This window comes from Myodes glareolus, chromosome 16 (genome assembly GCF_982192425.1).
Source record: "Myodes glareolus chromosome 16, mMyoGla1.1, whole genome shotgun sequence".
In the NCBI taxonomy this organism is placed as follows: Eukaryota; Metazoa; Chordata; class Mammalia; order Rodentia; family Cricetidae; genus Myodes; species Myodes glareolus.
In genome coordinates, this window is record NC_142041.1 from 31999624 (window position 1) to 32016783 (window position 17160).

At 40.8% G+C, this 17160-nt stretch overlaps 1 protein-coding gene across 1 annotated transcript in view; it reads right to left on the minus strand.

Moving 5' to 3' along the window:
• LOC125390791 (phospholipid-transporting ATPase FetA) overlaps positions 1 to 17160 on the minus strand; it is a 121689-nt gene that overhangs the window by 27454 nt on the left and 77075 nt on the right. Inside the window, exons 13-14 of the mRNA XM_087897168.1 lie at positions 5701 to 5897; positions 538 to 746 (exon numbers count right to left, since the gene is read on the minus strand). Coding sequence (XP_087753294.1) covers positions 538 to 746; positions 5701 to 5897 — 406 coding nt within the window. The remainder of the gene's footprint in view (positions 1 to 537; positions 747 to 5700; positions 5898 to 17160) is intronic.

Sequence of the window (17160 nt, forward strand, 5' to 3'; positions counted from 1 at the left end):
CCTGATTTTGTATTAAAATAATGGAGCATATTATTTTTCAAAATATCGGGAACTCCTTGTGGACAGGGACTAAATCTTGTAAATCTTGGTCTTCTTAAAACACAAAGCAATAGATTGTATCAACTAGGCGCTAAATAAATGTGTTTCTGTTAGATTATAATCTAATTACATCATTTCTCCCTTCTCTTCCCCTTCTAGGTATTCCTATATAACCCTCCCAATTTTCCTTCAAATTCATGGCCTCTTTTTTACTAATTGTTATTTTATGCATATATGTATTTGATTTAGTTCTAAATGTAACCTGAGTTAAAATAATGTTACTGATACATGTGTTTTTAGGGCTACTGGGCGCTGGACAGCCCACTACTGTGCTCCCACTACTGTGCTCCCACTACTGTGCTCCTTCCTGGGGAGGAGCACCTTTCCCACTCCCAGCCTAGTTAAGAAAGGGTTGTAAGAATAGAAGGTAAATATAATTTCAGAGACTTTGTAAATTTAGTTCTATTTGACTCAGAGAGAGAGGAAATGTGCACATACCATAGGTCTTCCCGTTGATAGAGCATTTGTTGAAGACCATCACATTCTCCGTCAGAGTTCCTGTCTTGTCAGAGAACACATATTTAACTTGGCCGAGTTCTTCATTGAGAGTGGTAGTGCGAGCCTGTGCTGGGATGTTCTTTGGTGCATAAAACATCTGTCGATCCCAGTTGATATAGAAACTGTTGCCCAGTCTTATTATTTCAACACTAAGAAGAAAGAAAGGAAAAAATGGTCCAGGTCAGAGCAGGACAAGCAAATATATTATTCTGGTTTCCTTCTTATAGGTCCATGATAGAGGAGGGTCTGCATGTGGAAAGAGCACCTTCCCTGGGTCTACCTTCATACGGACTTTTCCACGCTAGTCAGTCCATTACAACTCATACTGCTATGCAAGGTTTTCTCACCAGGACCCTGATACAGCTGATCAATGTGTCGGAGACATACCTTGCTTCCACACATCTTCTGAAATGTATCCAGGAAAAGCCAATTAAAAACACCTTTGGAGTAACAGTTAACTTACAAAAGGTTATGTTGGTGTAATGAAAAAGATTACTACTGTGGTCAAGTTTTTGGAAAGGAAGGAAAACTTGCAGCATTCAGGTATTCTTGTTTCAGGAAAAAAGAAGAAGCTGTACAAATCAGAGGTTGTTTGACGGGTTCATCCTTTGATCAGCTGGTCCACTGTGCTCTGTCTCTCTGAAAGATCTCTCTATAACAGTGGTTCTCACGCAGGTCAGTGTATCGGTTTTAAGTGAGCACATATCCAGGTGTGGTGGCATGTACTTTAAATCCCAGTTCTTGGGAGGCAGAGGCAGGCAGATTTCTGTGAGTTTGAGGCCAGCCTGGTCTACACAGTGAAGTTCCAGGCCAGCCAGGGCCACATGGTAAGACCCTGACTAAAAACTTTTGAGTATGTAACAAGTAATAGGCTTCACTGTGGCCCATTATATATTTTGTTCTTGTTCACCCCGCCCCACCAGCTTCTGAACTCTTAATCCTCTCCCTAGTCCCTTCACCTCCCTTGAACTGTCCACCTTCTATTTCATGTCAAATACACTTCATTACCCTCTTTCTGCTGCTCCCCTAAAATCTCCTTTTCCCTACACATACATGCACACACAGACAAATTCTAATCTAGGTTCCACATGTGAGAAAACATGCAGTGATCGTCCGAGTTTGGCTTATTTTGCTTACTGTAATGATTTCCACAATTTTGAAGAGGCTGTCATGTCTCCAACGTATGCTTTGACTCACTTATTAAGGGAATGATTTTAGGTCTCCTGTCCTGCTGCATGAGCCACCGTATCTGTTGGTGCTAGTGCCATGCTGCTTGTGTTACCATAGCTCTACAGTGAGGTCAGATACTGTGACACCCCAGCATTTGGTTTTCTTTGTTTTCTGTTTTCCTGTGTAGGATTGTCTGGCTACTCAAAATCTTCCAAACTTCCACATTAAAGATTTTTTTTCTAGAGTCATAAAGAATGTCAGTGGAATTTGGTGGCAATTGTGTTAAATCTATAAAACATTAGTGCTTTTAGAACCACTAATAATTTCACAATATGAATTCTGCCAATCCAGGAGCACAGGAGGACTTTCCTTCTCCTAGTGTCTTCTTTCACTCATCTATTCAGGGTTTAAACATTCTCACTGTGGAAGTCTTTCCTCCTTAGATAGGTTTATGTCTAGGTGTGTTGTTTTTTGGAGCACCTGTGACTGAGAACCCCTCCCTCCAGCTCCTTACCTGAAAGCTTGATTATCAGCATATAGAGAAGCTACTAATTAGTTGTGTGTTGGTTTTGTATCCTGATACTTTAATAACTGGTTTTAAAATTAGATATAAGGCTTTTAAGATGAAAGTTTCAGTGTCTTTATATGCTGTCATCTGCAAATAAGGATCATTTAACTCCCTTCCCTAATTGTTTTTCTTTTATTGTCTCGCTCTAGCTAAGACTTCAAAACTATATTGCACAAGAGTGAAGGGCTAGGATGACAGTTTAATGATACAACATTTGCTGTGTGATCCTAAGAATTGGGGCTATGGGGTTTGGTGACCTGCCTGCAATTCTAGTACTTGAATGGTGAAGACAGGCCACCCCCAGAATGAGGAGTCTGGCTAGACCAGCCTGTGTCAGGGAGTTCTCGGTTCAGCTGAAGCGGTTCAACAAGAGATCCATCTCAATGAATGGTAGAGACTCCTGGTACTAAGCTTTGGTTTCCACACACGTGCATAAGCAGCACCCCCACACATATACATGCACATGCATATACACACATGCATGCACACCATATATACATACACATGCAAAAAATCAGTGGAGAGAGTAGACATCCTTGTTTCATTCTTATTGTAGAGGAAATGCTGTATTTCCAACTTGCTACAATTATGGTGTTAGGTTTGTTACACACAGTTTTCATCATGCTGAGGTATTTTCCTTCTTTTCCCATTTTCTTCAGGGTTTTACTACGAAGGGATACTGAGCTTTCTCAAAATCTTTTTTCTTTTCTTCCAGTGATTAATAGAACATTTATTTATTCAAGAATACAGCAAAGTTAATAGGAGAGGCTAAATGTTCAGTCCAATCTTCCTTCCTGGATAAATCTTTCTTTTCTTTCCCCATCTGCTTTGAAAACATAACACTGTAAGATGAGGGGCCTAATACCCAACACAGTTCCTAAAAGAGAGTTCTTGGGAGTGAGTCTGAAATTAGGATCGCTATTTTCTTATCTTGCTTAGGTCTAGTGAATCAAATCACAACCGTCAATGTGCCCTCAGTGTCTGGGGTCGTTGGGCTGAAGGAGATCCTCCCACTTAAGACATCCTTGGCTGAGTCAAGATGTTGGAAAAGTGGCCAGGGTGTGGCTCCCACTTGGGGAAGCAACATCTTGGGTCCCCGGTGTACAACTGCATCTCCATTTTCCTCTGCGTCTACTGAGATGACTGAGTGATTTCTGTCAGGTCTGTTTATCTGCTGTGTTACATTTATTGATCTTTGTGTCCCAAGGTGAACCAACTTGGTCATGATGTATCCTCTTCCTTTTCTTCCTTATCTGCTTCTTGCTGTAGTTTATTTTTAGACCATTCTAAAAAAAATTCTTATTGTATATTAGTGTTTTGCCTGTATGTATGTATGAGCACCATGTGTGCCTGGTATCCTCAGAGTCCAGAAGAAAGCAACAAATCCCCTGAAACTGGAAATACAAATCTTTGTGAGCTATCATGTAGGTGCCAGGAACTGACCCTAAAATCTTTACAAGAGCAAGGGGAGATCTTAACTACTGAACCACCTCTCCAGCTCCCATTTTCAGACCTTCTAAAAGTATTTAGAGCTGGAGAGATTGTGTCATGTACAGGGAGAGTTTATTATAATAATATAACATTATATAATACATAAATATCATATCATATAATTAATATGCCAATTGCCATGTGATATCTTATTACATACTTAATATTATATGGTTAGATATAAGTATGTTAATAATTTACATTATTTCTTAGATCTTGGTTGGTTATTTACTGCTTATAGGATAAAATCCAAATTTTTTTGCTTGTAATTTATGTTCTTTTAGATCACGTCCACATCTTGCACCTGTGGACCGCCCAAATGTAGTTGAGGCTTGCCTTTCCTGTAAACTGCTCTCAGACTCCCTGGGCAGAACTAACATACTCCAGCTTAGAGTGTTTATAATACTCACGTGTATTTTATAACAGAATTTTTGTATTGTACCACAATTATGTATGATTTCTACAGCTATGAGCAAGCTTCTCTAAAAAAAAAAGAAAGTAAAAAGAAAAAAAGAAAGGAAGGAAGAAAAGAAAAAAGTAATGCCTTATCACTAAGATTTCTATCCCTAGTACCTAGCAGAGGACTTGGCACATACTGGTGGTCAGAAACATTTAGTAAATAAGGTAACTCAGTTATGGAGAATGCTTTCTGGGTGGGATATCAGAGGTCAGATTTTAGGAGACTTGGAAAAGAGGACATGGACGGACGACACATGCGTGCACACACACGCACACACACAATTTGTTCTTTGAAAAGATAAATAAAATCCACAAACAAATAGCCACACTAATTAAAGAAAAAAGAAAAAAAATCTCAAATTAATAAAATTAGAGGTTAAACAGGGATTGTTACAACACACTCCAATGAAAGCCAGAGAAACATTATGAAAACTTAGAAAACTTTAACTCATAATAATAAATGAAATAAAATTATAAATTTTAAAATAGAAAACTTATACAACTTATATTTGGAACTCAATATAAGTCAATATACCTATTGTCTTAGTTACTTTCTAAGTTTTTGAAGAGACACTGTGACCAAGACAACACGTATTAAAGACAAATCATTTAATTGGGGGCTCGCTTACACTTTCAGAGGGTTAGTCCATTATCATCATAACGGGGCATGGCAGCAGGCAGGCAGGTAGGCATGGCCCTGGAGCTGAGAGCGTTACATCCTGATCCATAGGCAGCAGGGAGAGAAAGAGACACTGGTGCTGGCATGGACTTTTAAGACCTCAAAGCCCATCCCAATGACACTTCCTCTAACAAGGCCGCACCTGCTAATCCTACTAAGCATTCAAATTTATGAGCCTGTGGGGGCCATTCTTTAAACTACCATACCAGTTTTCCACTCTCTCTCTCTTTTCTTTTTAAATGGGAAAATATATTCTGAGCTCTATATAACTGACATGAGAGTGAATGTTTGGGACCTAACTCATTGGTAAGGAAAGGCTGTCTGCGTAGTTAGGCAATATCGTTTTGTGGGTTTGCATAGTCACTTACAGGTTTCCTAAGGGTACAGATAATTATTCTTTTATACAAATTACATCATATCTAGCAGTGTTTTAGCCAGGAAAGACATTTATGCAGTTTCTAGATACTCCTCAGAGTGCTTTATACACCAAGCTTGTGGAAAGAAAAGAGATAAAGCCTACAAAGTGAGCTAGGAACAGTGGAAGTTGTCCGCAATCCCAATGCTGAGGCTGAGGCAGGAGGATCTGAAGTTTGAAGTTGGCTTGGACAGCACTGCAAGTGCTCATCTTTTAAAGAGAAATGTAATTCACATTTCCTGAAGTCATACTCTAGTTGGTTATTAAAGCAGGAAGTATAAAGTCACCCCGCCCTTGAACACAACCATCAAAGACACCTACCTGACATAGAGCGAAATGGGAACCATGGTGTTGAGGACTATGAAGTAGGACCAGAAAACGAGGGCAGAGCTTGTAGCTGATGAAGCTATGTAATGCTGCCATGGGAGAAAGGCCTGGAAGAAGTAGCCTTTGTTGCTCTCCCAAATGCCGTGTCCAATGGAAAGCATAAGGCACATTGCACCTAAAACCAGGAAAATCTGTATAGAAAACAAAACAGAAATGCAAAATATGAACGAAATGAACATCCATCTAAGGCTGTGCTTCTTCACCTACCTTCTAGAGGCTTAGCTCTACCGCGGTGTGTTTCCTTGGAGACAGGGAGACCCTAGAGTGGTAAGGGCAAAGAAGGAAGCCCAGCATGAGCCTTCTGTGGGAGTCTGAAGAGAGGGGACAACAGCTAGACTACAACAAGGACTAACTAACAGGGGCTGTGCCAACTGTTCCACGTGTTGTTTGACATTGATGGAAGCGTGGATGCTTCCCAACTCACAATCCTTGGTTATATTCTTTTTAATCTCTTTACATATGATTGATCTTATTCTTTCTTTCTTTTTTTATTATTTATTTATTTATTTACTTTGAGGCAAGGTTTCTCTGTGAGTTCTCTGGAACTCACTCTGTAGACCAGGCTGACCTTGAACTCACAGAGATTCACCTGCCTTTGCGTCCTAAGTGCTGGGACTAAAGGCATATGTCACCACCGTCTAGCAATCTGCAATATCTTAATACTAAATTTATTTATTTATACACTTTAAGTTTTCATGCACGCATATGCTGTGTGTTGGACACATTTCCCTCCTGTTTCTGACACCTACCTTTCTCTTCTTTTTGTACCCTTTGTTCTAAGCAATTTCATAACTTTTTTGAAAACGATTTATGTGTGTTTATGCATGTATGTGTGTTTGTGTGTGCGTGCACACATGCACATGTGTCTGTGGAGGTCAGAAGAGGGCATCAGATCCCCTGAAGCTAGACTTACAGCAGTTGTGAGCTGTCTGATGTGGGTGCTGGGAATTGAACATGGGTACATGAGAAAAGTAGTAAGTGTTCTTAATCGCCGAACCATTTCTCCAGCCTCCCACATCTACTTTTCATGCCAATCTGCAATCTTTAGACAGGACTTGAAATAAATTTTATTTTTTTCTTTCCAGGAAGATATCAAGTTGAAGAAAAAGAACCTTGAAGCTGAAAAGTTTTGTCTAGTTGGATAGGTGTGACTATTTTTAAAATATGTGTAAATGTATATATGTCAATGTTAATGTTTGTGCACATGCATTTACACACATATTTACCGGTATGTGTAGGCCAGAGGATGTCATCCTTAGGAATACCATCCACTTTGAGAACAGATCTCTCACTGGCTTGAAGCTCACTAGTTAGGCTAGCCTAGTTGGCCAGCAAGTCCCAGAGACCTTCCAGCCTTTGCTTCCCAAGACTTGGGATTACAAATACACGGCACCACACCTCCCAAGTGTGGGATTACAAGTACACGCCATCACACCTCCCAAGTGTGGGGTAAGTACACACCACAATGCCTGACCTTTTCTTCACACCTCATATTTGTATGTGAGTTCTGGAGTTCAAACTTGGGTCCCCTGTTTTCAAGGCAAGCACTTTATTGACTGAGCAATCTTCCTAACCCCAGATGTGACCACTGAATGAAACTTACAACTACTGGGTGCTGATATGGATACCTCCCCATCAGTGGACATACATGCTTCAGAACTGGAATCATCCTACATACCTACATCCATGACTCTTGCAGCATCTGACACACTTCAGATACATATTGGATTCTCAGTCTATTTGTTTTTAAATATTTATTATGTATACAATATTCTGTCTGAGTGTACGCTTGCGGCCAGTAGAGGGCACCAGACCTCATTACAGATGGTTGTGAGCCACCATGTGGTTGCCGGGAATTGAACTCAGGACCTTTGGAAGAGCAGACAATGCTCTTAATCGCTGAGTCATCTCTCCAGCCCCAGTCTATTTGTTTTTTGTTGGGGAAATAAAACACCGGAAAGAAGTACCTTAAGGAAGGATCTGTTCTGACGTTTAGGCATGTAGGCCATCACAGGTGGGGAAGGCATGTGGTGTGTGGCTCCATGGTGGTCCTGTATGCCAGGCTGCTCACATTCTGGCAGACTGGGAAGCAGCGGCTGGAGCAGGAATGGAGCTGAGCTGCAACCCTCAAGGCTGTCCTGACAGTATGTCATTTCCTCCAAATAGAGCCCAGCTTATAAAGGTTCCATAATGTCCCCAACTGTAGGTGGACAAAGTACTCAAATACACAAGCCTTTGGGGAACATTTTACACATAACCCGTAATATGTAATAGCATGATTTGAGAGTCATGGACTTCTTGCCTTTGGTTTTTTTCTCTGTGGAATTTTATAATATTTGCCAGTATCTGTTTCAATTAATAAATTTCTTGATTTTTTTCATTTCAAAGTTAAAATTCCCACTGCAGATGTCAGGTTCCAACTGCCACCTCTCTTCAGACAGACGCACAAACGGTTGAGTCTGTCTAGGCTGACAGGAGATGTCCTGTTTTGAAGATAACCTTTGACCAAGTGACCTAGCTTACTGGGTGACACCACATGCTCCTGATGTTACTGAGAATATCACTCTCCTTTATTACTGACTGTGAAAATCTGTTTCGTTTAAAAAATCAGGATATGGAACTCTGCTTACTGCCAAGGCTAAGCACTCAGCAGCAGAAAAAAAGCGGTGGATGCTTGCAGCCACTCTTAACGGTCAACAAGCTTTGCTAGTTTTTAAAGCACTGCATCTGAAGGACTGTGGGAAGGAACTGTGATCTTAAGCTTTCCTTATTTCTGTTTGTTGCAGTACTGGGGACCCAGAGCCTTAAACATACGACGTGAGTACTCCACCACTGAGCCACAGCCTTCACCCTAGAGATACTTCTCATTAAAAAGGCAGTTTATAATTTAGACATTGATGAGAAGTCTATACAAAGAAAAGGCATTCAAGATGTTTTCAGGTTCTAGCAATACAATAAAAACAAAATGAAAAGAAATTAAGTGTAGATACCACCAGAATAGCTCAGTTATGCAAAGAAGGTATTTTAATAATGAAGTTAATTTCTATCCAACAAGGACAAAAGCCATCTGTGTTGGCTATAAAGGATGTAATTATTAGTAATCTTCAATTTAAGCTTCTATTATTAAAGTTGATCATTATATATTATATTGCTTTAGATTTTGTTGATTTTCTCTATTTCATGATATAAAAATTTAAATTAGCATACAAAGTAATGCATTTCACTGTAGCATGTTCATACGTATGTATCATTAGACATTGTTCTGCTCTGTCTCCCTTCTTTTCTCTCTCTCATCCTCTCTGCCATCTGGCTGGTTCATTCCCTCCCCCATAGCTAGTTCTCCCTTTAATTTTCTTCTCACAGGCAATCCTATCACCTTCTCTCCACTCCATCTCTTAAGACAGCTTTTCCCAGGGCTGAAGATGCCTCAGTGGCTCAAAGAATTTGTTGCTCTGTTAGAGGACCCAGGCTTGATGCCCAGCACCCACATAATGGCTTACATTGTCCATTACTCCAGGTTCAGGGGATCTGATCCCCTCTTCTGAGCTCTGAGGGCATCATACATGTACATGGTACACATGTATGTGGGCAAACACTCATACACATACAATTAAAATAAAAAATTTAAAAAAGATTCCACTAAGAAACTTCTACAGCTGATAAACATTTTCAGCAAAGTAGCAGACACAAAATTAACACAGAAAAACAACAGCCTTCATCTATACAAATGACAAACACACTGAGAAATCAGGGAAACAGCACCTTCCCCAATAGCCTAAAAAGAATAGCTTGGGTTAACTCAGACTTGTATAATAAAAACTCTAAGACATTGAAGAACGAAATTGAAGACATCAGAGATGTAAAGATCTCCCATGCTCATGAACTGGTACTGGGTTGCTGGAAACCCTAGCACAGCAGAAACTTCCTGGAATCTGAGGGTGACCCCAGTGGGGATTCCTAGTCATAGAGGACATAGAGTCTGAATGGTCATCTTTTGTAGCCAGGTAAGGCTTCCAGTGGTGGGATTGGGTCACATATGGTTGAGTTGTTGGTTAAGGATGTCCTGTAGAAATCCCTAACGAGCCCAGGCTGATGCTAGGAGAGACGGTTGCTCTCCGAAAACTGAGAGCAGGCCACCATTGTTGTGGACAACATCCACACAGCTGAGAGTCTTCACCGCTGTGGTCTGGTCTCTTTAGCACAAGAAGATACTCTTCAGGCTACAGAGAAGAAACCTGAACACCAACCCAGCCACAAAATCTTCCAACTACAATCTGTCCTGACTGCAAGAAGTGCTGGGGCAATGAGTGGGCAGAGCTTGTGGGAGTGGCCAACCAATATCTGGTTTGAGGTTCATGCTAAAAGAGGGAGCCCATGCCCTACACAGCCTACAGGGCCAGGAACTGGAGATAAACCAGATACTCAGGGTAGGGAAAAACATATATGTATATAAATGAAATGACTCATAATGATATTCTGCTATACTCATAGACTGGTGTCTTCTTCAGTCATCATGAGAGAGGCTTCCGCTGGCAGCAGATGGAAGGGGTGCAGAGACCCACAGCCAGATATTATGCAGAGAGAGAGAGGGAGCCTAAATTGGAGGTCTCCACCAAGTCCTTCCCCTGGGAGATGGAGGAACCCCCTAGAAGATAGGTGGGAAAGATTGAAGGAGTCAGAGGGGATGGAGGACACCAGAACTTGGGCCACTGAATCAACTAAGCAGGGCTCACACAGGCTCAGAGACCAAAGTGGCAAGCAGGGGGTCTGCATGGGTCTGCACCAGGTCCTCTGCATATGTGCTATGGCTGTTAGCTTGGTGTTTTTGTGGAACTCCTAACAGTGGAAGTGGGTGTGTCTCTGACTCTTCACCTGTTCTTGTGACTCTTTTGCTCCTATTGGGTTGCCTTGTTCAGCCTCTGTATGAGGGCTTTTTTTTTGTTTTATGATATGTTGTTTTGTCCCATTTGGCTCTTGGAAGCTTGCTCTTTTCTGAAGAGGAAATAGAAGGGGAGCAAATCTGGGAGAGAGGGGACATGGGGGGAAGTATGGGGAGTGGAAGGAGGGGAATCTGTGGTTAGGATGCAATGTATGAGAGAAGAATCTATTTTCGATTAAAAAAAAAAGAGTATGGAAATGGACGTGGTAGTTTATATGTGAGTGGCTCTCATAAGCTCATAGGGAGTGGCACTATTGGGAGGTGTGGTCTTGTTGGAGGAAGTGCATCACCCTGGGGGCGGGATTTGAGCTCTCTTCCACTCAAGCTTTGCTTGGTGTGACACAGTTCACTTCCAGTTGCCTCTGATCAAGATGATCAAGATGTAGCCAGCACCATGTCTGCCTGAATGCCACCATGTTCCTTGCCATGATGATAACAGACTGACCCTCTGAACTATAAATTGCCACCTCAATTAAATGTTTTTCTTTATAAGAGTTGCCATGGTCATGGTGTCTCTTCACATGCTCATTCTACCAGAAATAATCTACATATTCAATGCAATACTCATCAAGATTCCAACACAATTCTTTATAGAAATTGAAAGAAAAAAAACCAATCTTATTTATTTATTTTGTTTTGTTTTTTTGAGACAGGATTTCTTTGTATAGCCTTGGCTGTCCTAGAACTAGCTCTATAAACCAGACTGGCCTTGAACTCATCTGCCTCTGCCTTCCAAGTATTGGGATTAAAGGTGTGTGCCACCACCACCAATCTAAAAATGAAAAAAATTAAAAAAAACAAAGCCAAACAATCTTTAACATCACATAGAATTGCACAGAGACACACACATACACATCCCAACAATCCTGACTAATAAAGAACTGCTAGAGGCACCACCATCTCTGATCTCCAGCACTACTGCAGAGCTCCAAGACTCAAACAACACGGCATCAGCATACAGATAGACATGCTGTTCAATGGGATCCACACACTGACACCTGAAGCTGAAAACTTATGCTGAAGATAACATCTTTAAAAAAAATGGTGCTTATCAAGCTGGATAGCTGCATGTGGAAGAAGGAAAACAGATCCACATATATCGCTCTGCACAAAACTTAACTCCAAGAGATCAAGGAGCACAACATAAAACAAGATACCTGAATTTGATAGACGAGAGAATGAGGACTAGGCTTGACTTCATTGGCACAGGAAAAGATTTCCTGAGCAGAATACAGCACAGACACTACAACCAACAACTAATAAATGGAACCTCATGAAACTGAACAACTTTGTACAGCAAAAGATTGTACTCTGGGCAGCAGAGGAGAGGGTGCCTGAACTGGCCTTGGCCCATAACCATACTGATGAATATTTTGCATGTCACCACAGAACCTTCATATGGCGATGGATGGAGATAGAGACAGAGACACATATTGGAACACTGGACTTAACTCCCTAGGTCCAAATGAGAAGCAGAGGGAGGGAGATCGTGAGCAAGGAAAGCAAAATCAGAGGGGGCCTTCATCTGACGATGGATGGAGATAGAGACGGAGACCCACATTGGAGCACTGGAAGTCAGGACCGCGAAGGGCGCGTTCACCCACTGATACAAGGGGACTGATCGAATGAGAGCTCACCAAGGCCAGCTGGACTGGGACTGAACGAGCATGTGATCAAACTGGACTCTCTGAATGTGGTTGACATGGGGGCTGACTGAGCCCCCAAGGTCCAAATGAAGACTGAGAAGCCATTGACAATGGCACTGGGTCTTGTTTCGTCTGCATGGACTGGCTTTTTGGGATCCTGGCCTGTTTGGATGCTCACCTTCCTGGACCTGGAGAGAGGGGGAAGGAACTTGGACTTCCCACAGGGCAGGAAACCCTGACAGCTCTTGGGAATGGTGAGGGAGGAGGAGAGGGAGTGGGGGGAGTGGGGGGAGCGGGAGGGTATTGGGAGGAGGGGAGGAAGTGGAAAGAGTGTTTTTGGATACTTGAATAAACAAGTCTAATGGAAAAAAAAAGATGCCCACCCAAGGATGGTCTGAGTTTGGAGCACACCTTTCTAACTGGGTGGTGGTGCACCTTTAATTCCAGCACTTGGTAGGCAGAGGCAGAGGCAGAAGGATCTCTATGAGTTTGAGGTCAGCCTAGTCTATAAAGTGTGTTCCAGGACAGCCAGGGCAACACAAAGAAACCCTGTTTCAAATTTTTGGGATCCTGGCCTGTTTGAATGCTCACCTTCCTGGACCTGGAGAGAGGGTGGAGGAACTTGGATTTCCCACAGGACAGGAAACCCTGACTGCTCTTGGGAATGGTGAGGGAGGAGGAGAGGGAGTGGGGGGAGCGGGAGGGTATTGGGAGGAGGGGAGGAAGTGGAAAGAGTGTTTTTGGATACTTGAATAAACAAGTCTAACAGGAAAAAAAAGAAAAAAAAAGAAAGAATGAAAGAAAGAAAGAAAAAGAAAAGAAAGATACCATCATTCAAGCAAAGTGGCAGCCTAGAAAATGGGGGGAAAAAACCTCTACTAATTATTCACCTGACAGAAGGTTAGTGTCAGAATATACAAAGAACAAACACACACAAAAAAAAAACTGAACACAAAGAAAAAAAAACCTGGTTAAAAAAATGATATAGAACTAAACAGAGTTCTTGAAAGATGAAACACAAATAGCTGAGAATCACCTAAAAAATGTTGAGACCAGTCTGCAAACAGGTGAGAGACCTGCCTCCAGAATGCACACCCACCCGTCCACCCATTGGATATTGTCCCGCCAAGACCTACTCTGCTGCCCAACCACACACCTGAACATCCTGCCCATGGCCAGCCCTCCCCAGCAACCCCAGAAGACTGCAGAAACTACACCAATTGGAAAAACAGGTGAGTGACTGGCCTCTCAGCTGGACTGCCCCAAAGTCCAGACCCTAACTTAACCCTAGGGCACATTTCATGCCCCTCACCTTCCCACCAGCCTGTAAGCAGATGAGGGACCTGCCTCCAGACTGCATCCAAATCCCACCACTGGACTCTGTCACTTCAATACCCACTCTGCCGCCCAGCCCCATGCACATGAACATACTCCCCATAACCAGTCTTCCTCTGTAACCCCAGAAGACTACATAGATATAGGCAAAAACAACACCAGGTGGAAAAACAGCAGACTACATAGGCACAGGTGCAAACTACAACAGCTGGAAGAACAGGCACAGACGCAAGTCACACCAGTGTAAGAATACATTCAACAATCCAAGAGCAATTCACCAGAACCCAGTGATCCACAACAGCAAGACCTCAACATTTCAGTGCAGCTGAAACACAAGAAAATGAACTTAAAAATTACTTTATGAAGACAATAGAAGCTGCTAAAGAGGAGATGAAAAATTCTCTTAAAGAAGTTGAGGAAAAGACAAATTAATCGGATTGGAAGAAATCAATAAATCCCTTAAAGAAAACGAAGAAAGTCAAGAAAAAAAAACAATCAGAATACAAGACATGGAAGAGAGAATCTCAGGCACTGAATATATGATAGAGGAAATAGATTTATCAGACAAAGAAAATGTTAGATCCAATATATTTCTAACACAAAACATCCAGAAAATCTAGGACACCATGAAATGATCAAAAAAAAAATAGGGATAGAAGAAGGAGAAGTCCAGCTCAAAGGCATCAGCAAATCACTTAAAGAAAACCAAGAAAAAGAAATCAAAGATATGAAAGAAAGTATTAAGGACTTGAAAACTGAAATAGAGACAATAAAGAAAACACAAATCAAAGGAATTATAGAAACAGAAATCATGAGAAAACAATCAGGAACCACAAACACAAGCATGAACAGCAGAATACAAGAGATGGAAGAGAGAATCTCAAGCGTTGAAGATACAATAGAGAAAATAGACTCATCAGTTAAAGAAAACATTAAATTTAACAAAAGCTTACTACAAAACATCCAGGAAATATGGGACACCATGAAAAGGCCAAATCTAAGAATAATAGGTATAAAAGAAGGAGAAGTTCAACTCAAAAGCACAGAAAATATATTTAACAAAATCATAGAAGAAAACTTTCCCAATCTAAAGAAAAATATGTCTATGTAGATACAAGAAGCTTACAGAACACCAAATAGACTGGATCCAAATAAAAAGTTCCCTTGCCAGATAATAATCAAAACACTAAACATACAGAGTAAAGAAAGAATATTAAGAGCTGCAAAGGGAAAAGACCAAGTAACATATAAAGGTAGATCTATCAGAATTTGGTATGGAAGAATTGTCTGTATTCTGTCAATCATGTTTTAAATAAATGCTGATTGGCCAGGCAGGAGGTGTAGGTGGGAAAACCAGACCGGAAGTGGAAATGATGCAAGGAGAACAGGAGAATTCTGGGGAGAAGGAAGTTGATTCCTCCTCCTGCCCAGATCACCGAAGCAGCAAGATGTGATCTGCCCCACTGAAAAAGGTACTGAGCCACATGGCTAGCATAGATAAGAACAATGGGTTAATATAACTTACAAGAACTAATAAGAAGCCTGACCTAATGGGCCAATCAGCTTTATAACTTATAGAGATTTCTGTGTGATTTTATTTGGGACTAAAAAGCTGTGGGAACCAGGCAGGACAGAAAACACAAACAAGCTAGCCCCTCTTGTTACAAGAATTACACCTGACTTCTCATTGGAGACAATGAAAGCCAGAAGATCGTGGTCAAGCATTATGCAGACATTAAGAGACCACGGATGCCAGTACAGACTACTATTATACCCAGCAAAACTTTCAATCACTATAGGAGGACAAAACAAGATATTCCATGACAAATATAGATTTCACCAATACCTAGCCATAAACCCAGCCCTACACAAAATACTAGAAGGAAAACTCCAACTCAAGGATGTTGGCTACACCAATAAAAACACAGATAATTGATGGTCTCATAGCAGCAAATCCCAAAGAAGGGGAAAATGCACAAATTAACATCACCAACAATGAAAACTAACTAACAGGAGATAGCAATCACTGGTCATTGATATCCCTTAATGTAAATGGACTCAACTCACCTATAAAAAGGGCACAGATTAGATATGAAAACAGAATCCATCCTTCCTCTGCATACAAGAAACACATCTCAACCTCAAAGACAGACATCATCTCAGAGTAAAGGGTTGGGAAAAAATATACCAATCAAATGGACCTAAGAAAGTGGGTGTAGCTATCCTAATATCTAACAAAATAGACTTTAAGCTAAAATCAGTCAAAAGAGACAAAGAAGATCATTTCATATTAATCACAGAAAAAAATCCATCAAGAGGAAATTTCAAAACTGAACATCTATGCCCCAAATACAGGGGCACACTCATATGTCAAAAAAACACTTCTAAAGCTTAAATTATACATTAAACCCCACACACTAATAGTGGAAGACTTCAACACTCCCCTCTCACCACTGGACAGGTCAATCAGACAAAAAATGAACAAAGAAATAAGAAAACTAACAGTTGTTATGACTCAAATGGGCTTAACAGACATCTATAGAATATTCCATCCAAACAGAAAAGAATATGCCTTCTTCTCAGCACCTCATGGAACCTTCTCAAAAACTGACCACATACTCGGTAACAAAACAAAATGCAACACATACAAAAAACTGGAATAACCCAATGTACCTTATCAGTTTAAAACTAGAAGTCAAAAAAAAAAAAAAAAAAAAAACAGAAGTCAACAGCAATACTAATCCCAGAAAACCCACAAATACATGGAAATTAAACAGTGCTCACCTGAATCATCAATGGGTCAAGGAAAAAATAAAGGGAGAAATTAAAGACTTCCTAAAATACAATGAAAATGACCACACAACATACCCAAATTTATGGGACACGATGAAAGCAGTGTTAAGAGGAAAGTTCATAGCACTAAGTGCCTACATAAAGAAGCTGGAAAAATCCCACACTAGTGAATTAACAAAACATTTGAAAACTTTAGAACAAAAAGAAGTAAACTCAACTAAGAGAACTTAGAGGGCAGGAAATAAATTGAGAGCTGAAATCAACAAAATAGAAACAAAGAAAACAATACAAAGAATCAATGAGACAAAGAGCTGGTTCTTTGAGAAAATCAACAAAATGGACAAACCTTTATCCAAACTAACCAAAAGGCAGAGAGAGAATATCCAAATTAACAAAATTAGAAATGAAAAGGGGGACACAACAGACACGGAGGAAATCCAGAGAATCATCAGGTCATATTTAGAAAACCTGTACTCCACAACATTGGAAAACTTAAAGGAAATGGACAACTTTCTGGATAACTATCACTTACCAAAATTAAATCAAGACCAGATAAGCAAATTAAGCAGACCTATAACTGCTGAAGAAATAGAAGCAGTCATCAAAAGTCTCCCAGCCAAAAAAGCCCAGGACCAGATGGTTTCAGCTCAGAATTCTACAAGACTTTCAAAGAAGAACTAA